The sequence below is a fragment of the Mesoplodon bidens genome (assembly GCF_964165515.1).
Source record: "Mesoplodon bidens genome assembly, chromosome: 3".
Lineage (NCBI taxonomy): Eukaryota > Metazoa > Chordata > Mammalia > Artiodactyla > Ziphiidae > Mesoplodon > Mesoplodon bidens.
The window spans coordinates 92,530,082-92,557,324 of record NC_138178.1 but is presented as its reverse complement, the minus strand read 5'-3'; the positions used below and the strand labels follow the sequence as shown (position 1 = coordinate 92,557,324).

Genomic DNA, 27,243 nt, shown 5'->3' with positions numbered 1-27,243 from the left:
CTGGATTGGTTTAGTCAATCTTGTGTCCTCATTATTGGAGCAATGACCTTGAAGGTGTATCAATTACTGCTGTTGTTTTAGCCACAATTTTCAGTAGGGGTTTAAACACATTTCCCCCACTTCTTTGAAGTACTGAGATCTTTAAGGTTGAAAGGGGAGACTGCAGTCTTTGAGTTGATGCACCTTTCCACCTGTGAAACACAGCCAAGTCTTGGGAAAGAAAAACTGACAAAGTTTACTTGTTTGAACCAAGTAGTACTATGAGATCTGGCCATTTGACACAGTGGGCATGCTAGAGCCTTGCTATAATGCCCCCAAGAGGGGTATCACTCTCTGAATTAAAGTGATAACGGCTATCTTTGTAAAAGAGCTTCTTATACTCCTATCTCTGCTGTATAATGGACATAAAGCAAGCATCAATTTGGACAGAAAAAAATAAATGCAACCCCAGGAGAGATCCATTGATGCCCACAATTGGGTCAGAATAAAGAGCACCAAAACGAATCTCTAATATGGTATTAACAGTTTATTCTCTGATGCCCACTTTCTTAGGCAAGATAAGAAAATCACTATTCTCTACACAGGAGCAGAGGGACTCCCTGTATAGGTATTCCATTCCTGTCTCCTATAGATGAGGGGGTTATTTTCACTTCCCGAGCATTGCTCTTTTTGGATAAAGCCAACATCTTCTTTAACTTTTAGCACAGGATGGCTGAGTCCCATCCTATAGAGGAAAATGGAAGTGATGCCCCTGAAATACAGTCACTGACCAGCCAACCTCCTACGCTAGAGATGACTCAGTCTTAATGGAAACTAGTAGTAACAATAAAACTGGAAGAGAGCATAAGATTTATTATCATTTTTACTTGAAACCAATAAGTACTAATATCATTCAGGAGCATCGTCACTGTGATTAATGATTAACACTCTTCTCAGAGCCAAGATACCCTTGAATGACTAGACAACAATATCTATTCACAGGGTGTCTGTGATACCAATGCAGCCCCAATATTAGGAAAATCACTGAATTTGGAGCTGGATGCAGTCTCTGAAATCATCCAGCTAAGTTTTAGAGGGCTGAGAGGTAAAGTGATTCAGTCACTTCTTTAGTTGGCTGACCTTAATCTGCCTGAGACAAGCAGCAAGGGAGCTGAAATTGAGGTCAATTCTAACTGGTAATAGAGGCTGAACTATGGGCTGCCCAAGCCCCTGATGGGCCAGTTAAACCCCCTGGCTTTGTGGCTCAAAGCAATGGTTATAACTAAATAAGAGAATTTCCTTAGTCATTCTGTAGGGTGGTGATTCTCAGAGTGGGCCAAAGAAGGGCTCTTCAAGCCCTTAAGATGACCCTGAACTGCAATCTCTCCTTTTGAGTCCTTCAAATGACAGCAAGTTATTTAACATATAACTAAAGACTAAGTCACCTTATAGATCAAGGCAGTTAACTGGAATTATTAATTAGTATCCTTAAATTTGAGAGTTAGTTGTGTTTACTGAGAGCTCTAATTAAGTTTACTAAGAAGTTTAGCTGTTGCACAAAGCTTAGGAACATTACAAAACGCCTAACTGAGCTTTGGAATTTCTGCAATTTGGGAAAACGATGCCTTGTCACCAGTACGTTATCAATGGAGTCTTGAATAGCTTTGATTTTCAAGCTACTGAGATTCTTGCCTTTTAATTACTAGTTACTGCTAGTTTCATGTCATCATTATCAGTCTGGTTTGCTATGGGTGATGTGTGATGCTACTGGATTGTCAAGGATACAGAACTGCATCAATAATAATTTTGGCTTATTATTTTCAAGACGATGCATTGTGATTCAAATATGAAATATTCACAAACCAATGGCTGAAGCAGATACAAATATGATTTCTCCATTCAGTGACATTTCACTGGTGGTGTGCTGCTCATTAATTTATGCTATTCAAATAACTTGCATCATATTATAGAAGGCAAAACAAAAATTACTGTTAACCTTATTGAACATAATTTTATCATATAGCATCATGGGTTTAAGTTCATGTTGTTCTCTTATAGAAGTAACTAACAGGTAATTCATACATGGTATTAGCAATGAGCACAATGTAACTTGTTTTTATTGCTTCTCACTAGTCTTTATCAGCTTTTTTGATTTGAAAGTGATCAGTGAAAGGGAAGACGAAGATAAAAGGAAGTTTGAGAAACACTGCTTTAGAGTAGTGTTTAATCTGATTGAGGTAGGAGGAACATGGTGCCAGAAAAGGCTAAGGGGTATATTCCTCTATCCAGTACCTAGGCTTGCACTTTGAGTCACAATGTTACCTGTTTTACTGTTATAATGGGCTTCCATATAAGACTGTGTTTGAGGGAAAAAAAGTGTTCTTCAGTGTTATTTCAGTGAATGAATGTGGTCACCACACTGTAATGCATGTAAAACAGTGTTTAAAGACACATGTATAAAAGATATTTCTAAGACTGCTACTTGCTTGGGAAGTTGAGAACAGTGAGGTTCCTCTACCAGAACAACTACTGATCTGACAAGAACTGTCTCAAGCAATTATTCTGGGAACTCAGAGTCAGGACAAACACTTGCAGTGTCCAGAGGAGTGCTTGACAAAAATGAGGCTAGTAAATTTCAGCATTCTGTGTAGTGGTTACCATCCCTTACCCCCCAGCCCCACAGCAGGTAGCTATGGGGGTGGCTGCCCACAATCCTGGTGCAGCATGCTGGTGCCAAGGTGGGCAACAGGGACCTTGTCTTCAAAAATTACGGTTGTATGTTTAGTTTTGCCTGGCAGTTCACTGAGGGGGTGGCACAGAAACTGACCATTGTTTCAGCTCCTGTGGGCTGAAGCAGCTTCCTTGGCGGTGATGGGAGTAGAGGGGATTTAAAGAGGCAGATAGTCTTTATATCTTTTCTTCTCTTTTTTTTTTTCTTATTGCATCCAGGCATTTAAGGAAATCTCTGTCAGTTACTGGCTGATCACAGAGATAATGGAACAGAGACTTCAGTGAACACACAACGAATAGAGTCTTTGCAAAAATAGTTTGGAAAAGTCACTAAAACAAACAGATAACTACAGCCTTATCAAGCAACAATGGCAATTCCTGGGATGTGGTAAGAATCTGATTTTCAGAGTTATTACGTTACAATACTCAAAATGTCCCATTCTCAACAAAGCTTACAAAGAAACAGAAAAGTATGGCCCATTCACAGGAAACAAAAAAGAGACTGACAGAAATCATCCCTAAGGAAGCCCAGCCATGAGGCATAATAAACAAAGACTTAAAATTAACTCTCCTAAATATGCTCTTTGAAAGAAACCATTAACAACAACAACAAAAACCTAATGGAAATCAGGAAAGTTGCAGGCTACAAGATCAACAGACAAAAATCAGTTGTGTTTAAATATACCAACAGGGCTTCCCTGGTGGCACAGTGGTTAAGAATCCGCCTGCCAATGCAGGGGACACGGGGTTCGAGCCCTGGTCCAGGAAGATCCCACATGCCGCGGAGCAACTAAGCCCGTGGGCCACAACTACTGAGCCTGCGCTCTAGAGCCCGCGAGCCACAACTACTGAAGCCCGTGCGCCTAGAGCCCGTGCTCTGCAACAAGAGAAGCCACTTCAATGAGAAGCCCGTGCACCGCAACAAAGAGTAGCCCCTGCTCACTGCAACTAGAGAAAGTCCATGTGCTGCAACGAAGACAAAATGCAGCCAAAAATAAATACATACATACATACATACATACACCAGCAATGAACAATCCAAAAAGGAAATTAAGAAAACAATTTCATTTACAATAGCTTTCAAAAGAATAAAATATCTACGAATAAATATAATCAAGGAGGGAAAAGTCTTGTACACTGAAAACTATAAAACATCACTGAATGAAATTCAAGCAGGCCTAAGTATAGAAGGCATCCATGTTCATGGACTGGAAGACTTAATACTGTTAAGAAGGCAACACTCTCCAAAGCAATCTATGGATTAATGCAATCTCTATTAAAATCCCAATTGCCTCTTTTGCAGAAATGAAAAAGCCAATTCTCAAATTCCCATGTAATCGCAAAGGACCCCAAATAGTCTCAACAATATTGAAAAAGAAAAACAAAGTTGGAAAGCTCTCATGTTACAATTTCAAAGCTTACTACAAAGGTACAGTAATTAAAAAATGTGGTACTAGCATAAGGATAGACTTATAGACCAATGGAACAGAATTGAGAGTCCAGAAATAAACCCAAACATCTGTGACCAACTGATTTTCAAAGTAGGTGCCAAAACTATTTAATGAGGGGGAAAAAAGAGTCTCCAAAAATGGTGCTGGGATAACTGGAAACCACATGAAAAAAAGAACAAAGTTGTACCTCCTACCTTATTCCAAAAATTAATTCAAAACAGATTCACAGCCTAAATATGAGCTAAAACTATAAAATTATTTGGAAAAAACATGGGAATAACTCTTCATGATCTCAGATTTGGCAACAAGTTCTTAGTTTTGATACCAAAAGCACAAGCAACAAAAGAAAGAAACATAAAATGGACTCATACATCAAAGGACACTATGATGAATATGAAAACACAACTTATAGGAGGAAATATTTGCAAATTAAAATCTAATAAGGGTTTAATATCCAGAAAATAAAAAGAACTCTTACAACTCAACAACAAAAAAGATAGTCCAATTATAAAATGGGCTTGGGATTGCCATATATACACTAATATGTATAAAATAGATAACTAATGAGAACCTGCTGTATAGCACAGGGAATTCCACTTCGCTGTACAGTAGAAACTAATACAACATTGTAAAACAACTATACCCCAATTAAAAAATAAAAAAATAAAAAATAAAATAAATGAAAAATAAATAAACAAAATGGGCAAAAAACTTGAACACACATTTCTCCAAAGAACATATACAAATCTGTAACAAGAACACAAAAAGATGTTCAACATCCTTGATCATTAAGGAAATGTATATCAAACCGCAGTGAGCTACCATTTTTCACCCACTGGGATCGCTTTAATTAAAAAACAAAAAACAAACAAACAAACAAGAAAATAAAAAGTGCTGGTGAGAATATGGAGAAATAGGAGCCCTCATACATTCTGGTGGGAATGTAAAATGGTGCAGCCATTGTGGAAGACAGTTTAATGGTTCCTCAAAATGTTAAACATAGGCATTACCATAATGACCCAGCATTCCACTCCTAGGTATATATACCCAAGAAAAATTAAAATATATGTCCAACCAGAAACTTGTACATGAAAGTTTGTAGTAGCATTATTCATAATAGTCAAAAGAGGGAAACAACCTAAATGCCCACCAATGGATGAATAGATTAATGAACTTTGGTATAAACGTACAATGAAATATTATTTAGCCAAGAAAGGAATGCAGTACTGATACATCCTACAACTTGGATGAACCTCAAAGACATACTAAGTGAAGAAAGCCAGACACAAAAGGTCATAGATTGTATGATTCCTTTTATATAATATATCTACTATAGGCAAATCCATGGAGACAGAAAGCAGATTGTCAGTTACTACAGAATCGGGAAAGAGCGGGATGGAGAATGATTATTTAGTGGATGCAAGGTGTTTCCCTGGGGTGATCAAAAAGTTTTGAAATTAGAGAGAAATAGTGGTTGCACAACATTGGCAATATACTAAATGCCAATGAATTATACAAAATTGTATGTTATGTGATTTTCACCTCAATTTTAAAAAAAGATTGAAAATCACTGTTACAGAGGATGCTCAGTGGTCACTTTTAAAAAAAGTTTGCTAGTGGGGGTGAGTTTGCAAGCTCAAAAAAGTTTTAAATATATATTTCTTCTTACCTGAAATGAGAAGCTTGATTTAGGAGGCAGCTATAGTCATCAGGAAGCTCTATCAAACTATTTCTTTTTCTAGGGTACCTAGAAATATAATTTAAATGGCAATTTTATTTTATGAGTAAATAAGCCCAGATCAAAAACAGACCAAATAACAGAAGGAAGAATGTTTTAAAAATAATGAAAGGAGGGGAATTCCCTGGTGGTCCAGTGGTTAGGACTCTGTGCTTCCACTGCAGGGGGCATGGGTTTGATCCCTGGTCCGGTCGGGGAACTAAGATCCCACAAGCCGTGTGACGTGGCCAAAAAAAGAAAAAAAAAAACAGTTTAAGGATTCATATTTGCAATCCATAGTAATTCCTACTGTTGACTAGATTAAATCTAAACTTTTCAGCCTAGAATTCCAGATCTTTCATCAGCTGGTTTCCTCTTCAAACCCAACTCCTACTATCTCCTAAGACTAAATTGTTCTAGCTATATTTCTATACTGTCTAGGAAGGTAACATAATGTAGTAGTTAAGAACACAGACTTTGAAATCAAACAGGCCCGGTTACAAATCCTGAATTCTCTGACACCTGACAAGTCACTGAACCTAACCCTGTATTTCCTGGTCTGCAAACTGAGAATAAACATATTATACTTTCTCAATCATAGGGCACATCATCAATTTAGTAACACATTTCCGGGGGGGCAGGGTGAGGAGAGAAACATTAAATACTCATGCTGATTTAAGAAATGAATAGTATCAAGGAACCTCAAAGGGCTGTTGAGAACTCAATAAGATATTGAAGTGAAACATAATATACTTAGTACTTGTTACATGTTTGCAAATGTTATTCATTCTCACCATACTAATAGGACAAAAGCCTTGCATGCATGTCCTGGGGAAGGTCATCTGAATAACATGAAATTCTCTCCTCAAACCGCAGTCAATTCAAATTCTACTATAATCTCTTCTGTGTTCAGCTAAAAATTATCTCCTCTAAGACTAAACTTACATCATTAAGAATATTTACTCTTTATATTTCTATAGCATAACAGTATATTCCATATATTATTATACTGTATCTCATTTATGTACACAATTAGACTATAAACTACCTATGACCAAAAGCTGTATGTATTGTATCTTTTAACTCTCTCAGAGTATTTTAGTTTAGTACCATGCTGGGGAAACAGTAGATGTCTAAAAGGCACACGATGACTTTTGTGAGATTAATAGTGCTAAAATATGTACTCATCTTTTAAACTCTTCTTAGTGATGTGAATACTACTGCATCTGAGCACAGGAGGTGGATCTATAATCTCTAAATCACTAAAGTTGGGTTAAGTGGTAGGCAGCAGCATATGCACATTTAAGGAGAAGCTGAAAGGAACTCAAGGGGTGAAAACAGATGAGAAAAGAAGGTAGCAAATGCACACTGTCTCACAATGTTTGCTTTAGCCATAAAAAAAAAATTGTGCTGCTGTTAGTATTTAAGGCTGGGGTCAATTCCTCTGCTTGTTTATTGACGCAATGCAATTTGAATAAAAATCAGAGACTGTACATAATACAAACCAGGCCCTGGAGGGGATGCAAAGAAGATAAGCATGCAGTTCTGGCCACTGTTGAGTTTACTGTTCAGTGATTTACAGTGTTGGCCGGGACACACATACACACACATGAACAGACACATATGAGAGGATGTGTTAGGATAGGCTTCAGGAAGAAGGTAACATTTAAAATGGCCCTTGAGGGGGATTTCCCTGGTGGCGCAGTGGTTAAGAATCTGCCTGCCAATGCAGGGGACATGGGTTCAATCCCTGGTCTGGGAAGATCCCACATGCCACGGAGCAACTAAGCCCGTGCACCACAACTACTGAGCCTGTGCTCTAGAGCCCATGAGCCACAACTACTCAGCCCACGTGCCACAACTACTGAAGCCCACGTGCTCTAGGGCCCGCTGCTGCAACTACTGAAGCCCGCGCACCTAGAGCCCATGCTCCGCAACAAGAGAAGCCACCGCAATGAGAAGCCTGCACACCACAACGAAGAGTAGCCCCTGCTCACCACAACTAGAGAAAGCCCGCGCACAGCAAGAAAGACCCAACACAGCCAAAAAATATAAATAAATAAATAAATTAATTAATTTAAAAAATTGTCCTTGAGGAAGAGATGGATTTTGATTAAACCATAATTTAAGGGAGATGGGGGGCTGAAGAAAAGTTTTGCTGGGTAGTCTCTAAGCTTATAGAAAGGAAGAGATGGAGAAGAGGGAATAGTTCTAGTTATATCTTTATTCTCAAAAAGAAAGAAAGTGGTTTATATGAATACTGTCACTACCCTCTCATTTTAATACACTAGCAGCTCCAAGAAGCCTTTTAACAGGTATGCAATAGCTTAAGGAACAGGTGCTGGTGGTGTCAAACAACTTAAGAGGGAAAGGACAGCCACTCCAAGAAAAAAATCAACTGTATGAAGAATCGAATTTCCGGCAAAGACCTAACAGAAATGTAAGAAACAATGTGCTGAGTGAGAATGAAGACAACAGACTAGAAAGCATGCTCATCAACCAACTACTTTTGGAAACATAACTTGTAGATGGGGAAGGACTGAGAAGTAAAACCAACCTGACTATGGCGCTTTTTTGCTTCAGACAGTTTAGTAAGGCAGGGTCTGTACACCATCTATATGGGGAGAAGAGAGAAAAAGCAAATAGGTCATCACAACTTCAGTGGAATATTCATGGAGCCAGCCATCCTCTCCAAACCTCTCTGCCCCTTCTTTCCATGTGCCCTCGGCTAGACTTATTTTACCTTACATCTTGTCCCCCTTTCTTCTCCCTTTCTTTTCTCCCCTTCTTTTTTCTGTCTCTTTACCCCCCTTTTATTAATTTCTTTTTTAAAAGGTTATCTATTACTAGAAAAACAGAAACCACTCTGAGTATTTTAACAAGAGGGAATTTAATACTAGGAATTGGAAATAAAGGTGACAGAAGGGCTGAGAAGCCAACCAGGAGTCAAAAAAGGCAAGGCAACCCAAAGATGAGCCAATAACAGGAAGCTACTACCCTTCCCAGGCTGGAGGAACAAAATAATATTTTTGGAGTGGTTTTGTTGGAGCTCAGGGTCACTGGTGGATGCTAGAACTACAGTAGACTTGTCTGGTGGGAACTAGATGTTCTGACATCCAGTAGAACATCAGTAGAACTCACAGTAGCCATTGTCAGGGATGCCCCACGAGGCAGAGAGAGGTGGTCTAAACACCAGGTTTCTCTCTTCCTCCTGACCTCCAATATCTTGCCAGTGCCTCCCACAGGCTGAAGCCAACAGACGAGGGAGACTGGGAAATATGGCCTACAGAGGTCAGTCCCCTGCCTTTCGGAGCAGACAATGAGGAAAGGCTCTGAGGCAAGCAGAGCCAGGAATGGTACAGACTTTGTTTCAAAGTTTGAATTTTTAACATTAAACTAGAATAGCAAGTTAAAAATGTATTGACTCCAACAATATAAAAGTAAAATTAGTATAACCTACTGTGATTGCATTCAACACAAAGCATGATACTGATTTTTTTTTTGGATTCATTTTTATCACACTGAAAATCAGAACACCTCATGAGAAATGAGAAAACACAGAAAAGAACCCAAAAGAAGAGGTGAGAGCACACAGAAAGGTGTCAAGAGATGGGCAGACATTCACACAAATCCTGACATGGGCATGCAGGGAAAAAGACACAGATTAAGGAAAAGGAAACAGAAAAAGCGTAGAAAATCGAAAAGACTATAAAGGAAATCATGGGTGTGATACTGTGACTGATAACATTAAAAAAGAGGCAAGCCCCCAATGGAAGTTACTTGTGCTAAGCCCACATCCATCAAACCAAGACTTAACACCTAAACCTAATTGCAGTTTCAACCTTCCCCAGAAATGAAATCTTTACCCATTGGTCTGCAATTTCCCGGTCAGTACCAGTGAGGTAATCTGCCTAACAGATCCTTTTGTCCCGCAAAGGAAGGTTACCTTGCCTGAAATAATCCTTTTTTCATTTATGACTTCCCTGTCCCACCTCCTTGCTGACTATAAAAGGCTCCTTACTACTTGCTAGATGGGATGCTGCCCATTCATGAATCATTTAATAAAGCCAACTAGATCTTCAAACTTAATTTTTTTAAACAATAATAAATATATTTGGTCTCTGACCCAGTTCCTGGCACAGGCGGGTCAGCACAACTTCAGCACTGAGCTTCCAAAACCCTTGGAATTTCCTAAGTGATATGAGTGAAAAAGGTGTCTTTTGTTATGTTAACAAAGTGGCTTTTGAACAAAAGGATGAGGGCTGGTAGCCAGGAGAACTAACCAGTGACTAGAGGGTTGGAACTTTCAGCCACCCCATACCCACCAGCCTCTGGGGAGGGAAGAGGGCTGGAGGATGAATCAGTCGCCAACAGCCAATGGTTTACTCAATCACGCTTATGTAATAAAGCTTCCATAAAACCTCTAAAGGACAGGATTTGGAGAGCTTCCAGGTTGGTGAACACGTGTCGATTCAGGGAGAGTGGTGTGCTCAGAGATAGAGTGTGGAAGTTCTGCTCCCTTTTCCTCATACTTTGCCCTATGTGTTGCTTCCATCTGGCTGGCCCTGAGTTACATCCTTTGATAAAAAACTGATGATCTAGTAAGTAAAACGTTTCTCTGAGTTCTGTGAGCTGCTCTACAGACTAATCAAACTATAGTCTTTTGGTGAGCACAGGTGACAACCTGGACTGTGACTGGCTCTTTCTGAAGTATGTGGAGGTGGGGTCATCAGTTTTATGGACTGAGCCCTTAACCCATGGAATCTGACAGCATCTCCAGGAAGACAGCGTCAGGATTGAGCTGAATAGCAGGACACCCAGCTGATGTTGCAGAATTACTTGCTGGATGCGTGGGAAAAACAACCCACCCTCCGCAACAAGTATTGGAATTGGATGCCAGAATCTTTAATGGGGGAAATAAAGTAAGAGTAACACGATGAGAACTGATTATTAAAATGATGGTATATGTCAATTACATCTCAAAAAAAAAAAGATGGAAAATGGTGGCAGCAAAGATAGGGTAAGGAGATTGGAGGTTTGGAGGGTAGAGAGTGATCAGAAGGGCCAGTAAGTAAAGGGGTAGGAAGAAATTTTTAATAAAAAAAGACACACTTTTCCACAGGAAATTTAACTAGATACATCTTTGATCTACCAAATGACCTTTATTTCCTCCTCAGTCACCCTGCTGAGATATGTGCTACCATATGAGATATGCTACTATTGTAGCCCCACTTTGGGTTCCTCTGATGTTTAACTGTGACTGTAGTGCTGCTTACAACAGGACCTACTCTCACTCCACCCACCCCCCACCCCATTTAAAACTGGGATGAGATAGCAGCTGTGGGGAAAATAAGCACCATGAATGGTAGTCATGGTGGAACAAGCAGAAATTCCAGCTGCCCACTGCTGCTGGTCTTATCCCCAACTCCGTATGTGTGTGAATTAGGAATCTTGTATATTTTTGTCACCCCTTCAAATGATGCTAATCAATCTAAAAGCTTAGCAAATATTTTTAATTTAACATTTCCAAACTGTATAATAACCCAATAATGATATTTTAACCCCACAGTACCTCTGCAGGAGGGGCCTTACAGTATCCCAATATTTCTGGAAAAGCAGGAACAAATTTGTGGGTAAAGATAAATAGCTACAGAGTGCACTGTACTCTCCTTCTGCAGAATCTGCAAGGAAATAAAAATACATTTAATAAGTACATTATTCTTACCTGGTCAACAATAGAGTTTCTACATTGTTTATGCTCATTTCTATACTCTGTCTACACAGAGTATACTTTGTACTCTATAAAACTGTGGGTGACAAGACACAGCGATTCTTTTTTTTTTAAATTAATTTATTTATTTTACAGTGATTCGTTTAAATCTGAATGAGTCATTCTCCTGATCAGACTTCTCCAACATCAAACCATCACAAAAATACAAAATACAGAAGTCCTTATTGTGGCATAAAGGCCCTACCTGATCTGGACCTCATCTCCTACCACCCTCCCCCTGTTCAATAGGCTTCGGCCACTCATCTCTACTATTTCTCGACTATGTCAAGCAAAGCCTTTGCAGTTATTGTTCCTTCTGCTTAGGAATACTCTTCCTTCAATCACCCGCCCAGTTCAACCCTATCTCCTTTTTCAATGTCCCTTTGCTCAACATCTCCTCACAAACAAGGCTTCCATGACTCTACCCCAGCATTCTCTACTCCCATGACCTGCTTTATTTTTCTTTGCAGCACTTATTACCATTTCACATTATACTATATATATTATCTGTTTGTTTATACTTCATCTCCTCTCAATAAAAGAAAGGACTTTATCTTATACATTGCCATACTACAGCACTGACTAGATAATATATGATTTTTTAAAAAAATGAAAACAACAGATCTGTACTGACAACCACTTGGAAAGTAGCATCGTATTTATACAGAATCAGAACCTACATCTAACAAACCCTACTGAACTGAGTTCAAGATATAGAACCCTCTTAAGGCTGACCTGAGAAAAGGACAAAAGAATGAATCTGAGCAAATTTGATGACTCTTCCAAAATCACACAAATCTTCTGATTTTTACCCATACAAAGCCACAAGGAAACCTTCTCTACCTTGATGTAGATTTAAGGCAAGTAAAGGAGAAAGGAAATGATTCTGTTACTCAAATACACATAGCCTTGGTTTATCACAACAGGCCTTTCCCAGCAGCATTTTAACTCTTTCATAATAGATACAGTCATATGTTCAAAATTCAAGAGACAGAGTATATAATAAAAATTTCCTCCTACTTAGTCAAACAGTTCTCTTCCCTTAAAAGCAATCAATTTTTCTAATTTCTTGTATACCCTATCCATTATGCTCTGCATGCAGGCATTTTGTAAGCTCAAGTACAAAAACTGTACATAGATAGGAGCCATGAATAGGTTTTGCAGACTGTGAGGCTAATCTGGTTTCTGGCCTCACCTTTTACCTACAACAGGGCAGGGGCGCACACATGTTTGGAATGAACACTGATGAAAGAGGTGAGGAATGAAGTGGTTTTGCCTGCTCTCACCTTGTATTCTTGAGGTTGAAGGTAACAAAAAAAGTCTTTTATTTACTACTCTGTGATTTCATTTTCCTACTTACTGGTAAATAGTTCTTCAGGTGGAGTTACTCCAAGTAAATAGTGGAAAAACAATGCAGCACAGCGAAGATAAGGGATGATGCCATTCTTCAACGAGACCCATAAATACCAGCCAGGAATACCACACCCAATGCAGCTAAGAGGCAATAATTCCAGAACAGAACAGAATACAGATCAGACTAAAACCTAGACTGTAAACACATCCCCTTTCAAAAACATAGCTAAGCATTAAATACTTTTTTATCCATTTAATTTTAATTTTTTTTTTTTTTTTTTTCCCAGTACACGGGCCTCTCACTGCTGTGGCCTCTCCCATTGTGGAGCAGAGGCTCCGGACGTGCAGGCTCAGCGGCCATGGCTCACGGGCCCAGCCGCTCCGCGGCATGTGGGATCTTCCCAGACCGGGGCACGAACCCGTGTCCCCTGCATCGGCAGGCAGACTCTCAACCACTGCGCCACCAGGGAAGCCCTAATTTTTAAATATTTAAAATAAAATATTTAACTAGCTGAAGAAAACCACAAATCTTGCATTTTTTACCAGGTAGATGTTTAAGGCAAAGAACTACATTTTTCTTTCTCCTAACCCTTGTAATGAAATGTAGAGCAAATATATTTAACGATAACTAACCAAAGCAGCCAAGTTAGCTTAAAAAAAAAAAAAAAAGTTAATACTTTCCTGATTTCTGTATTAAAATTGGTGATTTGCAGGGCAGTGAAACTAATCTATATAATACTATAATTTTACAACATAAAGAGTGAACCTTAATGTAAACTATGGACTGTAGTTAATAACAATGTATCAATACTGGTTCAACAATTTAACAAATGTACCACACAAATGCAAGACATTAATAATGGAGAAATTGGTGGGGGGAGGGAGGAAATGCGAACTCTGTACTTTCCATGCAACCTTTCTGTAAACCTAAAACAGCTCTAAAAAATAGTCTATTAACATAAAAATAAATACACACGCACACATATTCAGTACTTAAACTAAAAGAAAAAGGTTGACTGGAGAAGAAGATGAAAACAAAGAGCAGAACCTGGCAGCAGATGAAGCACAGCAGAGCACTCTATTGTACTTTTGGTTTAACCTCTGCATTGCCAATATATTTCACATGTTACTCACAGCAGCCTTAAAAAACCTCTAGGTAGTTAAGTGTATTAACTGTATGAATTGCTTTAAAAGGGCAACTTCTTTTCAACTTTTTACATTTATTTAAATTCTAACTGCTGCATATTGTTAAAATTCTATCATCTTTTGCCTATGTTCCCATAACAGTTTACAAGAGTAAAGATGTGTCAAAACTTGTTTTAGACTCAGAAACAAATTAATGGGTAGGTTTTACTTGTTGTTATTCCAAAAGCCTTTTAACTGATTTTTAAAAACTGGAATTAAAATGGTTCAAAAGTTATACTGCCAAACAACTGAACAAAGATGTGGAATTAACAATACTGAAATAGACTGGACTAATGGACTGTTACTCACCCACTTGTATACTGAGAAACTTCTGCCAAGAAAGAAGATGCAGAACGAGCCTCTTCACTCTCTTCTTGAATTTGTGCAAGGGGGAGACCTGAAAAAGAAATTCTGAAAGATAAATCTATGAATTTGCTATTCAATTTATCAATTAAACCTCAATTTCATGGTTCCAGGAAAATAAGCAATGTCAACTCAACTGAGGTTCTTTCCCTTGTTCTCAGTCTAAATTGTTGATCCTGAATATTAAAACTGTTACATAAACTCTAACAGTATGTTAGCTAGAGAAGCAAATAGGACAGAATCACAGCCTTGCTAAACATGATGTTTAATAAATATTTACCTCATTATAACATGACCAGGTAAATAAATTAGTGGTCATCTACCTGCTCTGGGTTCCTAGCTGTCCTGGCTAGCAGGTAGAAATTCAACCTCTAGAAAGGAAAGTAGGTTGCTGTTCTGCCTTCTTGCTCAAGCAAAGAGACACATAAAAAGCATCTTGTGGGGTTATTTTCCTTCATAATCTATCCTTAACCTTTAGTAGGACCATCCTAAACCTTTCCAGCAACTGCCACCTCTCCCACTTAAGTTAAAATTCTGTGTAAGCCACTGAAGTTCCCTGAACTTTAGTTTTATTGTATTAAAATGGGGATAAAAATGCCTACCTTCAGTCTGCTGCAAGGGATGGGTACAGTACATTTGAGTAGTACTCTCTTGTTTTAAAAATATTTTGTTTATCCATTAATTCATCTGAAAGGCCACAGTTAAAATTACCCTGAGTCTCTTACCTTGAATATTGCCAGTTCTTTTCCTTTTTCAATTAAGGTCTCTTTAGAAAATATACTTTTTTTTTTAAAGGAAAATATATCATGAACTCATACTGATATTTCCAATTTAAATGGAAGAGTCCAATATTTGTATATGACTTTTTTTTTCAGTATGAGGTAAATTTTACATACAATAAAATGCACAAATATTAAATGCACCATTTAATGAATTTTGACAAATTCACACACCCATGTAACAAGATCTTTTTACATTAATAAACTTTATTTTTATTTTATTTTATTTATTTATTTTTTTGCGGTACACGAGCCTCTCACTGTTGTGGCCTCTCCCGCTGCGGAGCACAGGCTCCAGGCGCGAAGGCTCAGCGGCCATGGCTCATAGGTCCAGCTGCTCTGCGGCATGTGGGATATTCCCAGACCGGGGCACGAACCCATGTCCCCTGCATCGACAGGCGGACTCTCAACCACTGCGCCACCAGGGAAGCCCAATAAACTTTATTTTTTAAAGCAGCTTTAGGTTCACAGCAAAACTGAGAGAAAAGCACAGATTTCCCATATACCCACTGTTCCCAAACACCTACAATCTCTCCCACTATCAGCACCATTCACCAGGACTGGCACATTTGTTACAACCTATATTGACACATCATTATCACCCAAAGTCCATAGTTTACGTTAGAGATAATTCTTGCTGTTGTACATTCTATAGGTTTTGACAAATGTATAAGATGTATCCATTAGTATAGTATCCCACAGAGTAGTTTCATTAAACCCTAAAAACCCTCTGTGCTCTGCCTATTCACCTCTCTCCCCTAACCCTTGCCAATCACCACTGGTCATTTTACTATCTCATAGTTTTGCATTTTCCAGAATGTCATGTAGTTGGAGTCATACAGTATGTTGCCTTTTCAAATTTGCTTTTTTCACTTAGTTATATGTATTTAAGTTTCCTCCATGTCTTTTCATTGCTTCACAGCTCATTTCTTTTTAGCACTGAAGAATACTCCATTGCTTGGATGTACCACAGTTTATTTATCCAGTCGCAAGGACATGTGGGTTGCTACCAAGTTTTAGCAGTTATGAATAAAGCTGCTATAAACATCTGTGTGCAGGTTTAGTGTGGACATGGGTTTTCAGTTCATTTGGGTAGGTGCCAAGGAGTGTGACTGCTGGACTGTATGGTAGGAGCATGTTTAGTTTGGTTAAGAAACTGCCGAACTGTATCTCAAAGTGTCATGGACTTCATTCCTACCAGCAATGAATGAGAGCTCCTGTTGGTCCACATCCTTGCCAGTACTCAGTGCTGTCAGTGTTCTGGATTTTGCCCATTCTGATAAGATGTATACTGGTACCTCGTTGTTGTTTTAATTTGTAATTCTCTACTGACACCTAATATTAAACATCTTTTCATATGCTTATTTGCCATCTGGATATCTTCTTTGGCAAGGTGTCTGTTCAGGTCTTTTGTCCATTTTTAACGAGGTTGTTTGTTTTCTTACCGTTGAATCTTAGAGGAGTTCTTTGTATATTTTGGATAACAGTTCTTTATCAGATGCATCTTTTGCAAATCCATTCAACCAGTTTGTGGCTTATTTTCTCACTCTCCTGATAATAATCTTTTGCAGAACAGAAGTTTTGAATTGTAATGAAGTCCAACTTACCAATTATTTCTTTCATGGATTGTATCTTTGGTGTTGTACCTAAAAAGTCATTGTATACCCAAGGTCACCTAGGTTTTCTTCTATGTTATCTTCTAGGAGTTTTATAGTTTTGTATTTTTATTATTTTTTTTTTAATTTTTTTTTTTTTTTGTGGTACGCGGGCCTCTCACTGTTGTGGCCTCTCCCATTGCGGAGCACAGGCTCCAGATGCACAGGCTCAGCGGCCATGGCTCACGGGCCCAGCCACTCCACGGCATGTGGGATCCCCCCGGACCGGGGCATGAACCCGCATCCCCTGCATCGGCAGGCGGACCCCCAACCACTGCGCCACCAGGGAAGCCCGCTGTATTTTTACACTTAGGTCTATAATCCATTTTTAGTTAATTTTTGGGAAAGGTGTAAGATCTGTGTCTGTGTCTTGCATGTGGATATCCAGTTGTTCCAGCACCATTTGTTGAAAAGATTATCTTTCCTCCATTTGTCTTTGCTCCTTCGTCAAAGATCAATTGACTATATTTATGTGGGTCTATTTGGGGGTTCTCTGTTTCGTTCCATTGATTCATTGGTCTGTTCTTTCACCAGTACCACACTGTCTTGATTCCTGTAGTTTTACAGTAAATCTTAAAGTCAAGTAGTATCAGTCCTCTGACTTTGTTCTTCTCCTTCAATACTGAGTTGGCTATTCTGAGTCTTCTGCCTCTCCATATAAACTTACAATCAGTCTGTTGATACCCAAAAAATAACTTGCAGGGATTCTGACCGGGAGATTATTCATTTTTTACTTAACTTTTCTGAATTTATTCTTGTGTGTCTTCCTTCTTATATTGAAATTTTGGTTCCCAATGACATTAACACAATCACTTATTTGGTTTAAAAACTGCCTAAAATAATTTCAAAATAACAATATTAGTACTAGTGATACCACTAACTGAGCTCAATTTAAGATTTTTTTTTTGTAGTTCTTCCATTATCAGAATATATCCTACTAGGGAAGTACAGTTGAAATACTGTTTTTTAAAATCACTTAAGCAATAATTTTCTTGATACACTTGTTAGGTTCATTTGTTGTTTTCAATTGTCAAAAAATTATTTTCACCAGATTTTTTTAAATTAAGTATATTAGAGTTCTAAAATCAACTACATTAAAAAGACATACACAAGAGTCTTTGCTCAAAGTATTGTACTCTTTACTTTGTCCTAGAGGCAACTCTTTTTAGTTTTCGGTTTATACTTCTGTTGCTTCATTTATTAAAAAAATAAGCAAGTATGAGTATATGTAAGAATGTATACGCATGAATACACATAAAATACCTCACACAAAGGTATATACTAAAACTAGTGTTCTGTACCCTACTTTTTTCACTTAATAATATATCCTGGAGATCACTTCTTCAATAGATCTTGTTCATTCCGTTTTATAGCTGCACAGCATTCCATTATATGGATATACCATAGGTCATTCAACCAATCTCCCAGTTTTTTGCTATTCCAAATAATGCCACAATGAATAATCTGTGCTTATTTCCTTTCATATTTTTGCCAGTAGAGCTTTGGGGTAGATTCCTAGAAGTGGGATTGGTGGGTCAAAAGTAATGCATATGTAATTTTGCTAGATACTGTTCTAAGGTCACTTTAATTATCTGTCCTCTAAATTATTTGAACTTTCAGTAGCCTTTATTGATCACTGATACTCAAAACCCAACTTTGCTTTCTATTAAGAGCAGAGTCTAAAGGGACAACTATACCACAATTCCATGATATTACTCATGTATCCTCAAATGAACATTCATCCAAAAAATATTTATTGAGTTCTTACTGGGTATAACAAAAGTTGCTAGACACTTGAAGCTTATGACGGAAGATTTTGAAATTTGAATGTTCCCTATTAAAGAAACAGTAGGCATGGAGGAGCAGGGAGAAAGGAGAAGCAGGGAAAGGAGTGGAACAACAGTAAGATATAACTATAAAATAAGACACTATGTGATAAATGCTATAAAATGAACAAAGTACTATCATTCTAGCTGGAGGAATCAAGAATGTTTCATAGACAGGCTTATCAAAAGGCTGAAAGTATTTAGGTAGGGACAAACACTGGAGAGACTAATCCTTAACCTTGAGATTGGGGAATTTGAAAAAAAAAAAAAAAAAAAGGAAAAGCAGATGCAAATGGTCTCCCTGTATACCTAGAGAGCAGCTGCAAGTTAGAGAATCAAGTGGTTGAGCTAATTATTCCTGTCACAGTTCTTCTAACCTTTCCGTTTAAACAGCATCCGTAAAGAAACAAATGAACAGTCCTTCAATAAGAGACATAATACAGAACTTAGAAATATATAAAATGATTAATCACAAGCATAATTTATTTTGCCAATAAATCATGGGCAAATGTTATTTACAGTTAACAACTGATGGGTGCTTTACCTGTGTCTGTGGTAAGAAGTATCTGAAGCATGTGTGCCATGGTGATCAAATGGAAGAGATAAAGGTGGTTATAGGAAGAACTAATTGATGAAGGCTGCAGATCAACAGCATCATCCCAATACAAGGATGGGAATGCTAACACAGTACCCACCTATGAGAGAAAAGGGACATCAACATGGGTAACAACAAAGACCAACACAAGTTAATCTCATAACTAAATGTAAAGAACACCAGATCCTGCACTGTTTGTGTGTGTTTTTTAATAACCACCATATTTTTCCTAATTATTTAACAAGATATTTTACAATATAATATACCATAAATAGAGGACAAATGTCATCACCAAACAGATTTAACCCTTTGCTGGGTCTACTTATTCTAGTTCTAGGTAGTGGTCTCAACCCTGCGGTTTTAGAAGATTCAACATTACAATCCTTGGGGAGCTCTTAAAATAACACTGATACACAGGCCCCACACCAGTCCAATCAAATCATAATCTCAGGTGGTAGGGCCCATTTACCAGCATTCTTTTCAAGGTTCCCCCAAGAGATTCCAAAAGATAGGGAGACAACCACTAGGTAGAGGATACTGGCTAACCTTGCATCCACAAACTCCATGCTCCCAACTTCACCATGGCTCTCTCTAGAGAACTCGCTTTGAAGGAATGGAATCTTCACAGGGATGGAAAAACTGTGCAAGAAACTCACAAAACAGTTGCCACCCAACCATTGGTGTTTTGGGGGAAGCCTGGATGCACCCATGGCCTGGTCCCTATCACAATAATTAATGATTTTAAGACAGCTCACCCCATCATTCACTGCTTAGAATGTAAACAAGACGAGAAAAAGAGGAAGGGGGAAAATACATTATTAGAAAAAGTTTGCTTGTATAGACACTAACTAAATATAATCAACTGGAATAAGACCTATTACAAAGTAAAGAGTAAATGTGGTTTCATTTTTAAAGTGATTTTCATGGTCTCAGTCAAATCTGTATCTATTTGTAAAGGGAATGGACAAAAGAGACTAAACTTTGAACACTGATAATTTATAATCTTGAACAAAGAGCATAAATTTCAATGAGGAAGACACACAAAATTCTAAGCTTGAGTGACTTAAAAAAAAATTTACTGAACACTTACCAAAACATGAAATAGATCTACAGATAGAAGGCAAGGTGTAGCTTCTGATTTTAGGTTAGGAAGAACAACTAAAAAACAAAAAAACCTTAATGTAATTCAGTCAGTCATATAGCAATGTAGTTAAATATAATGCAAGATATAAACTTCTAAAACAAAAATTTAACAGGGTTATAATACTGAAACTGATAAACTGGTATATCACACCTTTATGATATGGGAACTATAATTAAAGATAAACTAAACTGAGAAAAGGCTCTCACAAGCCCTGGATGCAATTTAATGGTTGAAATATAAGATACAGGGGCAAAGGGTAAATAAACTAGGATGACTGAAGTAAAAAATTGCTCGATAAGTATTTGCTGAATGAAAAAGAATTCCTTTGTTTTTTTCAGTACGCGGGCCTCTCACTGCTGTGGCCTCTCCCGTTGCGGAGCACAGGCTCCGGACGCGTAGGCCCAGCGGCCACGGCTCACGGGCCCAGCCGCTCCACGGCACGCAGGATCCTCCTGGACCGGGGCATGAACCCACGCCCCCCGCATCGGCAGGCAGACTCCCAACCACCGCGCCACCAGGGAAGCCGAGAATTCCTATTATACAATGTTCCCTACCACTTTTTCCCCCCTAACTACGCATTTCTAAATGTTCTGTGATACATAAAATACATGAACAAATTTGGGGTTTGGAGCAGGGAGAGCATGAAAAGCACTGTAAATGAAAGGAGTATGGAGATGATCCTCTGGTTTGTATGGGCTGATGAACGGAAGGAAATGCAGACAGCTCAAAAACTTTGTCTTTCTGATTTGATCAGTCTCTAAATTTGGAAGTCAGAGAAAGAGTGACAAAGAGGTGAAATCAAGAATTCAAAACAACAGTAAGGGTTTTGTATATATAAAAATGAGGGAATTAATTTATTTCAATAAAGCTATTATTTGTTTAAAATTCAGACTAGGTGAATTTCTTAACCCCAAATCCAAGATTCTGAACAAAACCATAAAAGTTAAGAGCATGGGCTTTGGAGTCAGACAGAAATGGGATGCAGTACTTCCTGCGACTATTTGTCATAAGCAAGGTACCTGACTTCTCTAAGTCTACAGTGTATACAAGATTGTTGAGAGGTTCGTTAACATGTGCATTAAAAGTACTTATCCTGAGCTTGGCATACAGTAATCGATAAACGCTATTAATATTGGCTTTAAAAAACAAAGTGACAACAGGGCTCTGCCATTAACTAGCTATGTTAATAGCTAAATAGCTATAAATAAATAAATAAATATTCCATTTATGCTAAATTAAATATCTCAGCAAAACTTATGTGATATAGCAGGAAGAGCATAGGTTTTATGGTCAGGCTTGGATTCAAATATTAGTTCTGCCTCTTTTTATGACCTCGGTCAAGTCACATAACTTCTCTGTGCCTCAGTTTCTTCATCTGTAAATCAGGAAAATGATAATTTCCTTGAAGAATGGCAGTTTGAAGACATGATTATATAAAAAGATCCTTGTACAATGCCTGGCACATACATGGCAGTGAGCATTGTATGCCCTGTTGCTACTGCAGAATCAACATGTTACAACATTATTCATCACCTTTCACACAAAACAGCTGTCTATTGTGGACTTTCTGGACTTCCCTATTTCTCTCAATAATCTAGTTACTCATTTTAATTCAAAATCTTGCCTCTACCCATCACAATTCCCTCCCTAGTTTATGCTACTACATGCAGATGCATGTTACCTTTAATTTTTCCTTTTTCCAATCCAACCTATACAGTACCAAATTAACTTTAGAATATTATTGCTCAAAATGTTTCAAAAATTCCCAATAACCTGAAGAATAAAGCTCAAACTTCTCATTGGGGCATTTAAGATCCTCTATTTTTATCAAAACAACTTCATGCTTCTCTATCTATTTATAGGTGCCACTACTCCTATCAAACTTGCCTAAGTTGAACATATCACATGCTTTCCTACCTCCTCAATCTCTGTTTAAATTGTGCCCTGGGCTTAGAATGCTGTCTCTGTTCCTCTCAACTTATCTTTATGGACCCTGTTTGAGAAAAAAAAGAGCAGAGTCCCACAGTGATTCCTTCCTGTCTCAATTCTTGAAGCATGTATTCTTACCATACATCTGGCATTTGGCTACATTATAATGTGAGTTTTCACAGAGGTTCTGCTTCTTTAATTTAATCATAAGCCTTACAAATGGCAGGGACCATATCTTATACCTCTATACAGAGTTTATAGCCCTAACACCTTGCAAATAAAGATGTTCCTGCTAATAAATTTTCACATACCAAACTTTTACATAAAGGCACAAAGCTACATTACAGAGCAAAAGCACAACAATTCCATTAGTTACTGCCAATTAGAGATTATGCACTATTATTTCAGTTTCTGCTATCTGTCATGATGTTAAATAGTCTCCTTGTTTGGTGCTTATTTTGAGGTGTTTTAAACATTATAAATCCCATAACGTGTAATGAATTTTTAAAAGCAGGGAAACTATTTGGAAGTGCTGGTAAAACAAGGTATCCAAATTATAACTGAAATGAAAAGAGATACCAAAAAATTAAAAAAACAAAACCAAAATATTACTGTGCAAATAGGATAAACTGTTAACAATAGTAAGAGGTCCTAAGAACAAGAAGCACGTGTAACACGTGCAAAATTCTGGGCCTGTGCAACTGACCAATAAGAGAAAAAGTAAATGAAAAAACAGAAAAAATTTAAGTGTGTAGCTAGGGAACAGCATTAATATTAGATTCCTATTAGCATAAGATTAATTCAGGAGATAGCTGGAAATTAACTTGAAGACATAAAACTTGGCATGGTAAAAGTTCTAATGAAATTTAGGTGGCAGATTTGGATGGAGCCATGGAACCCCCATGTCATTAGAGTGACAGAAAGCTGCCCAGGATGAGCTCCCTAAGAAGCCTGTGGGAATCAACAAGGAGGAAGGCGACCTGTTTCAACAGACTTTCAAGGTAAAGTAACTGGTCAATTTTGGGGAATAAAGCCTGTTAGATCAGCTAGAAAAACACTATGCCTGGCTTTAAAGCTTAAAAAGACTCAATGACTCTCTTATTTGGTAGAAACATACCTAGGAAGTGCAAGCTTAAACCTCTTTACCTGTGACATATTGAGTTTACGAATAAAAAGACTATAAAAACAGTCTTTTTTAAGCCTGACCTATTTAGATGCAAAGGAGCTCCTGTAGTACAAATACCTAAATGGAAATGCAGACAACCAAAATGAAAGCCAAATCATTCTACTACTGTATATCCTCTAATCCCTCTTTTTGTTTTTATATTGAGTACCATATGGGCTTAATTTCTAGCTTGTTAAAATCTAAAAAAAAAAACCCCAACTCAGCTGTTATAGCCTGTCTCTCAAAGAAAAGGGCATGCATGGACCTACAGTCTGAGATTACCACACTTAGCACTTCTATTATTTTTATATGACTTTGATACACACCAGCAAAACTAAACATCTTTTTAAATGATCTAGCCACATCACTGCTCCCTTTTCTAACCAGACTGAGATACAAGATGTTAGTGATTGTGGATGTTGGTTCAAAAAAGCCCCTAGGTGGGTATAACCGATACACGTTGGCAACATTTGAAAACACTTGGTTTTAAAAATAAGATTGCAGGTATTAAAGGGGAAGCCATGTGTTCTGTTTTCTTTTTGTTTTTTCTTTTGTAAGGCTGTGGCAATGAGTATCCAAAATTAGTGCAGTGTGTTGTTTCCTAATAAAATACACTGTCAGAAATGCAATGGGAAAAGACACATAAATAACATAATAATAATAATTCAGAGAAGACTCTACCTGACAGAAGACGAATCAGATGTTTCTGTATCAGGACCTGAGAACAGGTAATCCTTTGTGCAATGGCAAACTGCATTAATGCTTTCAGACCATTATGCTAGATTTTAAGAGAGGGGAAGATAAAAAGATAAGGGAAGATAAAAGACCTAAGTCATTCAATGTAAAAACCAATCCCAGTCTACAAGAATTAGTGCAGACTTACTATATACTTTACATTCTTGCAAATTTAGTTACAATATTTTTAATACTTCTAAAAAGTTTTATGACTTCACCGAATTTTTTTAATAGATTTTCCCATGACAAAGAGCTATTAAAGATATAATCACCTCAATTCTCATTTAAGTACTCATTTCTCCCAGAGTCATTCTCTTAAATGTCTGGCCTAAATTATTCTATTGAGGCCTGTGTAAATAAACATATTTATAGAAATTCTAAAATGATGGCAGAAAATCACTGAATTCAGGGAACAGATCTTCTGCTTCCCAGATGGAAGGATGGGAACTATAGGGAAGCACATCGTGGACTCCAAGTCCCCTGTGTCAGCTATCAGATAATAAGAGAGAAATGGCTAGGAGGTAGGTGGTCTAGGGAATCCTGTTGCCCAGTTTGTTTTCACAGGGCTACTGAGCACATTTCTTTCTTTTTTTTTTTTTCAGTACACGGGCCTCTCACTGTTGTGGCCTCTCCCATTGCGGAGCACAGGCTCCGGACGCGCAGGCTCAGCGGCCATGGCTCACGGGCCCAGCCGCTCTGCGGCATGTGGAATCTTCCCGGACCGGGGCACAAACCCATGTCCCCTGCATCGGCAGGCAGACTCTCAACCACTGCGCCACCAGGGAAGCCCCTGAGCACATTTCTTAAGTACCATTTTTCAGGGTCCCCAATGTTATGAGGCTTGGGCCTGAGGCAGGAGTATAGTTATAGAGTCAGGATCTGCCCATTAAGGAGTCATGGTTTAGTTTTATTCTTGAATTCAGTATGATGAGTTATCTAGAGCTAAGCCAGCATTAATACCTAATATTACATGATGGTGCAAAATTAGTGACAAGGAAAAATGCAGGAGACGCTAGGGTTCTGATTTGGAAATAAACAGAGAAAGGGATAAAAAGTAACCAAGTATCAGAAATCTTTCTGTGAATTACATTTAACCACCAAGATTGAGAAAACTCTCCATAGTGTATAATGTTGGCCTTTCAGTCTCCTATGAGACTGAAGTAGCTTTTTTTTTTTAACAGAATTCTGCTAACTTTTACAGAAAAAGGAGTGAATAAAGATTTTTTTAAATGATAAATTTACTGTGGACTCCCTAAACAAGCATACCATGAGTTACACGTACCCTGTTGGAATACACATACCTGTCTATTTTGAAGTGCTCCAAACAAAGGTTTTCCTTCATCTCCCAAGAGGTTTTCTCAAAGAGTAAGAAAAACAAAAATGATAAATTCTGAATACTGCTACAACTGTATACTTGGTTTCTGTCTATCAGATGTTCTTTAACTAATCTTATTTTTGACCAGATGCTTTGCACTTTTCCCCTTCAAAATTTCATGTTTAAGTCTATGCCAAAATTCCCCCCCCAAATTTAAAAAAATATTTTTTTATTTCACTGCGCCGAGTCTTAGTTGCGGCACACGGGATCTTCTTTGCTGCATGTGGGCTCTTTTAGTTGTGGCATGCGGCACCAGGTCAAACCCGGGCCCCCTGCATTGGGAGCACGGAGTCTTAACCACTGGACCACCAGGGAAGTCCCTCAAATTTCCAAACTTTTGAGTGAGAGAATACTACAGAGGCAAATGTAGATCATTCACAAATAGCTACTACAAATAATAAAGTCCCTGCAGCAATCAATAAAGAATACCTGGGAAAAACAAAGCATTCTGGTTCATTTATCCTCCTTTAAAAAAAAATTTCTACGCAAAAAAATTTTTTTCTTTAATTGAAGTATAGTTGACTTACAATATTATATTAAGTTCAGGTGTATAGTAATTTGATATTTTTACAGATTATACTCCATACAAAGTTATTATAAAATACTGACTATATTCCTGTGCTTTGTATTACTTCCTTGTAACATTTATTTTGTACCTAGTAGTTTGTACCTCTTAATCTCCTTCACCTATTTTGCCCCTACCCCTACCCCTCTCCCCTCTGGTAACCACTCGTTTGTCCTTTGTATCTGTGAGTCTGTTTGCTATATTTGTTCATTTGTTTTATATTTTAGATAGCACATATAAATAAAAACATACAGTATTTGTCCTTCTCTGCAAAAATGTTTTAAATAAGTAATTTAAAAAATATACTAACACCTATTTTGTTAAAAAATAATACATAAGACAGATGTAAGTAACCTTATTGCTCTTTTAGGTACTATTAAAAAACAATTAGATTTATATGATAAAAAGATGAAAATGAAAATACCAAAAAAGCATGGGTTCAGAAATATATTTTGCCTTGTTGGCTAGGGTATTTATTACTAAATTATTCTTATTTTCACTGATCCTTGGCAGCAAACACATCTGTGAGAGTGGAAGGCTTATTTCCTATTTTCTTTTTGCATTTTTTTTATCATGTATTTTTTCTTATTCTAGCTTTGAAGAAAGCAGAAAAAATGGAAAAACAGAACTGGCTAAAAATGGACAAAATTTTGGCTGATCTAGACACCATTAAACACTAAATGCGATAGTTAAAAGGTCAGTATTAACTAAATCAAGTATCACCATGTTTAATTCTAAACGTAACCTCAATTTTCTGGTAGTTTTTTTTTACCATTAGATACCAGATGTTTAACTGAATATTATATATTGTGTTACAAAAGTCACTTGAGCAAGTCTAAAACCTATTAATATATCTTTTCAGTTCAGTACTGATTTTATATTTGTAAATTTTATATTAAAATGAATATCACATGATTTATACATACA

General features: G+C 37.6%; 1 protein-coding gene across 2 annotated transcripts in view; it reads right to left on the bottom strand.

Moving 5' to 3' along the window:
• The window catches only part of UBR1 (ubiquitin protein ligase E3 component n-recognin 1), a 159,926-nt gene that overhangs the window by 4,456 nt on the left and 128,227 nt on the right, over positions 1-27,243 (bottom strand). The window contains exons 36-44 of one of the 2 annotated variants that reach the window (XM_081229400.1): positions 25,678-25,733; positions 24,323-24,419; positions 20,494-20,561; positions 19,353-19,503; positions 14,495-14,582; positions 13,008-13,141; positions 11,450-11,558; positions 8,435-8,491; positions 5,830-5,907 (exon numbers count right to left, since the gene is read on the bottom strand). In XM_081229400.1, coding sequence (XP_081085526.1) covers positions 5,830-5,907; positions 8,435-8,491; positions 11,450-11,558; positions 13,008-13,141; positions 14,495-14,582; positions 19,353-19,503; positions 20,494-20,561; positions 24,323-24,419; positions 25,678-25,733 — 838 coding nt within the window. The remainder of the gene's footprint in view (positions 1-5,829; positions 5,908-8,434; positions 8,492-11,449; positions 11,559-13,007; positions 13,142-14,494; positions 14,583-19,352; positions 19,504-20,493; positions 20,562-24,322; positions 24,420-25,677; positions 25,734-27,243) is intronic. The other variant, XM_081229401.1, reaches the window with a different exon arrangement.